Source organism: Hevea brasiliensis, chromosome 4 (genome assembly GCF_030052815.1).
Source record: "Hevea brasiliensis isolate MT/VB/25A 57/8 chromosome 4, ASM3005281v1, whole genome shotgun sequence".
Taxonomy (NCBI): domain Eukaryota; kingdom Viridiplantae; phylum Streptophyta; class Magnoliopsida; order Malpighiales; family Euphorbiaceae; genus Hevea; species Hevea brasiliensis.
Window position 1 is genome coordinate 116,086,670 of NC_079496.1, and position 7,365 is coordinate 116,094,034.

General features: G+C 38.0%; 1 protein-coding gene across 1 annotated transcript; it reads left to right on the forward strand.

Annotated features, from left to right (window-relative positions):
* The first annotated feature begins 5,995 nt into the window (after positions 1–5,995).
* Positions 5,996–7,365, forward strand: LOC110667572 (probable LRR receptor-like serine/threonine-protein kinase At4g31250). Its single transcript, XM_058146173.1, has 2 exons — positions 5,996–6,850; positions 6,949–7,365. Exons 1-2 carry the CDS (start codon positions 6,433–6,435, stop codon positions 7,098–7,100), a joined length of 570 nt encoding a protein of 189 aa, XP_058002156.1. The 5' UTR covers positions 5,996–6,432; the 3' UTR covers positions 7,101–7,365.

Below are 7,365 nucleotides of genomic sequence, written 5' to 3' on the forward strand. Positions count from 1 at the left end.
CTTCAATTATTAGTTAATTAATTCACTTTTAAATCGAAAATTTTATTATACTCACGCGTGGGTTAGTAGATAGTTCGAGAGGTTGCCAAGATCACGGGTCTACATCAGTGCATTTTGGGGTTGGATACTAGCCACGAAGTGAGACTGCTCAGATCTTAACTGGGCAGTGACCAATACGATTGGGCTAGACCAGTCCTGTTTCGGTTAAATTCTACTTTCTAATTGATTTCGATCGATTTTAATTCGGTTTAAAAATAATTTTACTCTTGGTTTTTATAGTTTCAATTTTAATTTTAAAAAAACTTGGTATACGTGTCACTCTTTAAATTTGTTATAATTTTTTAAAAAAAATTTTGATTTGCTTTGCCAGAATCAATAATTTGTATTGAAGACCTCATTCCTGCTCAGTCTCATGAGGGGAGCCTCTAGCTGGCTTCTCTATAATTCAGTTTAAAATCATTCTGGTTCAATAAATTGTTTTGGTTCAATGAACTATTGACCCAAACCTATCTAAAGTTTAATTCAAGTTGAATCCTATATGATGCAAGAGTAGAATCAATCCTGGCCAGGCCTAAGAAAGAGCCTAAACCCAACTAAAAATGGAGGCCGATTGCAAGGTCTGTGATCATACACAGACATGCATGCATACAATCCTCGCCAGTTATTTATTAGAATTCATAAAATTTCCTTGAAGACTTGTTCTTACAACATAGACGGTGTGACATTGTCTTAATTTACTATAACAAGCGCTAAGCCAATAATAAAATATCATTATTATTATTTTTTTAAATAAAATATCATTATTATTAATTTATTAGTTTTGTACTATAATATTAATCAATGATAATAATACAAGGCAATAAACATCAAAATTAGCTATGCGAACAAAAACCAAGAATATGGCCTCTTCCATTATTCTAAACCATCAATCTTTTCATTAGGTTAAAAACCCCTTAATATCCTCTCTCCATTTCTCTCTCTAAACCCTTATCTTTAACTTCTCTCTAAAAGAGCAGTTTTAGTGCAGTTCCTAGGGGAGGTCCAACTGGCAGTGCTGTCAACCCTCCCCCTGCCCTCTTTTTAGTTAGTGCCTTTTCTTTAGTTTTTTAGTTGTCTTTTTTTTGCTTTTCTTCTAGTTTTCTTCAGTCTCCCTTTTGGAGCCCAAGTACCCCTCCTTTGAATGAGGTTTTAGTGCTTTTAGTTAGATTTATGGGAAGATCTACATGTTGCTGTTGGATTTCGTGTTGTGCAGTGTGAAGCCAATTGGATCTTCAATGGCTGGCAGTCATAGAGGTGGGCATTGTTCTAGTCCCCTTTGCCAAGCCCGTTTCCGGTTCATCCGGCATGGTTTTAGTCTCTGAATGTTCTCTAGTTTTGCTGCTTTCTCCCGCTTTCTACCTAGATCCATTGTTTTCAAGGCTAGTGAAGATTGATGGAGAAGTCTGAAGCGGAGTTAGCGTTGGTGGCTGCAGTAGATGTTTTTCAAGTCTTACTCGGTAGCCAAGGGATCCATTTTCTTCAGAATTTGGGTCTTTTGTATGGGCTACGTTAGATTATTATAGCTTTATTTATTTACCAGACTTGAACAATGTATTCTACCAAAAAAAAACTTTTCATTAGTCTCATATATGCATCATTATGGGTCATCTTGCTGTAGCGTGTTGGATTTCGTTGTTATTATTATTTTTATTATTTGTAATTCATCGTCCGGCAATGGTAACGCTATTGTCCTCATCACCTTCAAGAATTCCCTTACTATTTGGTGGGGCTTTACAATTGGAACAAGTTAGTTAATCCATGCAATTGGGCTGGTTTGCATTATAGAGATGATGCCATTGATAAGTTAACTCTGGAGAACATGGGCCTTTCAGGCAAGATGATGTAGACTTCCCCATCTAGTTGCCTAAGTTGAGAGCCTTGAGCTTCAAGAATAACAGCTTCAAGGACCCATTGCCTCATCAGTTGAATAAACTCGCTTCATTGAGGACCTTGTACTTGTCCTTGAACAAATTCTCAAGGAAACTTGCTGACGATGCTTTTGCTGGAATGCTTTTATTAAGAAACAAATGAGGAACTGCAGGCTATTAAATATCACAACTGTGGAGGTCTTTCTGGCGAGCTATGTGTGGCTTGGGATGACATCTGTGGTGTGGAAATTGCTGCTGCTAATGTGTTTTTCATTCATATTTGTTAAAGATGTTAGCTTATCCCTTCAATGGGATCTTTTGTTTTTGTATGTCAGTTGTGATGAAGAATTAAATAAAGCCCAATTTGATTATCTTCTAGAGTACAATACTCAGCTTAATGTTGGTTTCCTTTTAGTGGGTGATTTTAATGCTTTCCTTTCTTATAAATGAGAAATTAGGAGGGGATGGCAGCTCTAGATCAAAGATGGCTCTCTTCTAATGCTTTGTTCAAAATATGGGGAATATTGGCTTGGGCTTCTCAGGACCTATGATGACATGGAATAATAGGAGGAATGGGTTATCAAATGTTAAGGAACGCATTGATAGGGCATTAGCTTCAACAGATTGGATGTCTAACTATCCCCTTGCCACAGTTACTCATTTGGAGGATAGAGACTCTGATCATAGGCCTCTTCTTCTCAATCTAAAGATGGTATCTCTAAAGCCAAAGAGGCATTTCTACTTTGATGCGAGATGGACGAGATCTAGGGAAGCGTCTGATATTGTCTCAACAGTTTGGGCTAATAATCAAGATATAATTTCCATTAAATTTGTCCGAACAAAGCTAAATCAGTGTAAAAGTGCCTTGATGGAGTGGAATAGAAGAACAAATCACAACTCCAATGCCCGCATTAATTATCTTCAGCGGCAACTTGATGAGGTTAAAAGAAAAATGACTAGTTGGGATGGAGAATTGATTTGCAATTTAGAGAAAGAGCTGGCTATTGAATTTAATTGGGAAGAATTATCTTGGGCTCAAAAAGCTAGGCAGGAATGGTTAAAAGTAAGGAATAGAAATACATCCTTTTTACATGCCAAGGTGATCCAGAGGAGAAGGAGGAATGCTATAACTAGTCTCCAAGATAAATTTGGAATCTGGAGGCATGATTTTAATGGAATTACTGACATTGCTATTGACTACTTTCGGGATATCTACACATCTTCTAATTTAACCAATTTTCATGATATTTCTGAAGGTATGTCTCCTGGCATTACTTCTTCCATGATTGATGAGCTTATTAAACCTATTTCCAGGGAAGAAATAAGGAGAGCTATATTTGCCATCCATCATACCAAAGCTCCTGGAGCGGATGGACTCACAGATCTCTTTTTTCAAAAGTACTGGCATATAATTAGTAAGGAGGTATGTTAAGCAGTGCAAAATTTCTTCTACTCTGGGGATATGCCATGCAGCTTCAATCACACTCTCATTTCGCTAATCCCCAAAGCTCCACAGGCATGAAGGATCTTCTCCCCATTAGTTTGTGTTTTGTGTTTTATAAAATTATCTCCAAGATCTTAACCTTCAGAATGCAGTTAATTATGCCATCCATCATCAGCAGTGGACAAAGTGCTTTCACTAAAGGGCATTTGATTTCAGATAATATTCTGATTTGTCATGAAATTATGCATCATTTGAAATCTAAATCCAAGGGAAGGAACTATGGGATGGTGTTTAAAATGGATATCAACAAAGCCTATGAATGTATCTTCAGCATGTAATGCATTGTCTTAGGTTTCATGAGAAATGGATCTCTTGGATTATGAGATGCATTACCACCGTTTCTTATACTTTACAGATTAATGGGCATAGAGTTGGGCTTATTCATCATACTAGAGGCTTAAGGTAGGGAGATCCTCTCTCGCCATATTTGTTTTTACTGTGTGCAGAAGAACTTTCTCACAAGCTTGCCTCTTCAAATTTACATGGAATTTCTATAGCTAGACACGCTCCAGCAATCACTCATCTCCTTTTTGCAGATGACTCAGTTATATTCTCTAAGGCAACTAGGAGAGAAGCCCATAAAATCGTGGACATTCTCCACTCTTATTCTCAGGCCAGTGGTAAAACAATCAATTATGCTAAGTCATCTCTGTTTTTCAGCAAGAACACTCCTATGGAAGTAAGATCTGCCATCTCCCATACCTTGAGAATTCATAATATTGGGCCCCAAGATAAATTTTTGGGATTGCCTTCTATTATCTCCAAGTCAAAATAGCAGACTTTTGTGGCAATCAAAGACAAGATAAGGAATAAATTGGAAAGATGGAAGGAAAACCTGCTCTCTCAAGGGGGTAAAGAAACACTTATAAAAGCTATGGTGGCTGGCATTCCAGTATATGCAATGACATGCTTCAAGCTCCCCATTTCTCTTTGTTAGGATATTAACATAATGGTAGCCAACTTTTTGTGGGGACAAAAATAGGAAGAGAGGAAGCAGCATTGGACTTCTTGAGATAATATGTGCATTGGAAAGCAACATGGTTGGCTAGGGTTTAGAGACTTGAGTTGTTTTGATCAAGCTCTTCTGGCTTAGCAGGGTTGGAGAATTATTAATGAACTGAATTCTCTCCTAGCAAGAGTTTTTAAGGGGAAGTATTTTCCTTATTCCTCCTTTCTTGATGTCACATATTCAAGTAGTTCCTCTTGGGCATGGCAAAGTCTGATGTGGGGGAGGAAAATTTTGAAGCAAGTTGTTAGGTGGCAAATGAATAGTGGGGAATCCATGTTATGCGAGGAGGAAAGATGGATTCCTAATTCATTTCCAATTTCCCCAGAGTGAGGAATGATGCTAATCCTGAATTTAATTGGGCATCTCAGCTTGTTGATAGGGACCTCCATCAATGGAACTTGCAAGCGTTGCGCAGGTTTTCCATGAAATGAGATTCCTAATATTTTAGCAATCCCTATAAACATGGTGAGCTATTCTGTTAAATCAGGATACCACCTAGTTCATCAAGCTAAATTACTCCAACACCTATCTAATCGAGTTGGTCTGGGTCCCAATTCTATCACTACCAACACTGCTTTTTGGAAGAAAATCTGGCAGCTAAACCGTCCACCTAAATTGGCAATTTTTCTATACCGGTTACTTAAAGAGAAATTGCCTTTGAACATGCTCCTAAAAAATAGATTCCAAGGCATGTCAGAAGAGTGTGTGGTCTGTGGTCAAGCAGAATCTTTAAAGCATTTTTTTTTTTTTCTCATGTCCAGTTGCTATGGAAGTTTGGTTATTTTCCCCATTCCAACTAAGATCATCTTTGTTGGGAGGGCAGTCAATGTGGGAATGTTGGTCTGAACTTTACGACTATTTGGTTGATCATGCAGATGGGAAAAGACTGATTCAACAAGCAGTTTTCTTCCTATGGCATATTTGGAAGAATCGCAACTGAAGAATTTTCAGGGATACTCTCCTCTCACTCCATCAGGTCATTAATGCTGCCATTAACCATTATAATGATTTCCTAGCTATTTAAGACACCCCAGAGGCTACAGATGCTCAGCCCCAGCAGGAACAACAATGGAGCCCTCCTCTCCAAAACACTATAAAGATCAACTTTGATGCAGCTACTTGTAAAAGGAGGAATACGGGTGCTATTTCGACTGTGGCCAGAAACTCTTTAGGTCATATTCTGGTCTGGAGTAGTAAACGTGTTTATGGAATCATCGATCCCCTTGTCCTTGAGTGTCTAGCTTGCAGAGAAGCTATGCTTTTAGCAAGGAATAGAGGCTTCCAACAGATTCTGGTTGAAGGAGATACTCAAGTTACCATTAACAGTCTCAATGGAGGGATAGTCCCTACTATAATCCAGGGAACTGTCAATGATGTCTTATTTTTTGCTTCTTCCCTTGAGTCTGTTATTTTCCTTTTTGTTAGACGTTCAGGGAATATGACTGCTTATGCGTTAGCTGCTAGAACCTCTGGGTGATGATTCTTTTAGTTGTGATCCTAGTTACCAGGTGTTTTATGTAATTGATTCTTTGCCTTACTAAGATTAATGAAATTCATATTCCGCAAAAAAAAAAAAAAAAAAAAAAAAAATTCCTTGACCCAACTTTATTTGCGAAATAACAACTTCACAGGGGCAATTCGTCTTCGCTTCTTCCCCTTGCCCAAGCTTGTCAGACTCAACCTTGAGAATGACAATTTAATTAAAGGTCAGATACCGGACTTTCAACTTCTCATTGTTTAACATCTCCAATTACTATTTGAACGTTCACATTCCTACTGCTCTTGCCGGCATCAATCCAACCTCTTTTGCAGGTGATCTTTGCTATATGTCTTTTGCAGGTGATCTTTGTTATATGTCTTCTTTTTTTCCTTACAATTTAATCTTATATTATATGTCACTTATATGAAATAATTGTTAATTATATCAAATTTTATTTTATTTTATTTTTTAGGTTTGTTCTCCCCATCTATTATGACATTTAATAATTCAATTTATACGAGAACAATGGCTTATGTGGAAAGCCGCTGTTTGCATGCAAATCCTCCAAGAGGAAACCATGATAATAATAATCGTGGTACTATGCCGTGAGTGTGATTGCATTACTGCTTTGGTCGCATTTGCCTATCTCCGCAGCCGCCAAACCAAAACGAGCCAGGTGAAGCAGATCCAAGTCCAAGGGACAAAACCCCAAACCGAATTTCAATCGCTTGATCATGATCCTGACCAAAAGGGCGAGTTGCATTTCATAAGGAACGATAGAGAGAGATTTGACTTGCAAGACCTTCTGAGGGCCTCTGCCAAGATTTTGGATAGCAGCAATTTTGGGTCATTGTACAAAGTGCATCTTTTAGATGGGCCTGCTATGATTGTGAAGAGGTTTAAGGAAATGAAAAATGTGGGAAGGAAGAATTTCAAGAGCACACGACTAGGTTAGGAAAGTTGTCACATTGTAACTTGCTCCCTCTCGTCGCGTTCTACTACAGAAAAGATAAAAAGGTTTTAATTTCTGAATCTGTTTTAATTACAGGTCTCCAGAATTCACCCAAGGTGACCACATCACAAGCAAGACCGACGTCTTGGAGTCTCGACATCCTGATCCTGGAACTGTTAACTAGTAAGTTCCTGGCCAATTATCTTAGATACGGGAAAGGTACCAATGTTCATCAGGCTAGTTGGTGAATTCGATTGTCAGAGATGAATGGATAGGAGAGGTGTTTGATATGGACAAGTGAGCAATGACTAACGACGATTTCTCTTTCTCTATCAATGGTTGATTACTGAAGCTTGCTTTACTTTTCCTATAGGTCATTTATGGCAATTAATTAGTCCTTGAATGGATGAGTCAGGGATTATTTGTGTGTTTCCCAATTTTATGTTCCTATTCTTTTAATGTTTATTTTGTCCAATTGACATCTCTGTTAATTTATGGGGCTGATTCTCACAA

Bases quoted from the DNA above. Each gene is read 5' to 3' on its own strand.
- LOC110667572 (XM_058146173.1), top strand. From the start codon at position 6,433: ATGTGGAAAGCCGCTGTTTGCATGCAAATCCTCCAAGAGGAAACCATG. The intron at 6,851-6,948 runs GTTAGGAAAGTT...TTTTAATTACAG, and splicing joins TTTCAAGAGCACACGACTAG to GTCTCCAGAATTCACCCAAG.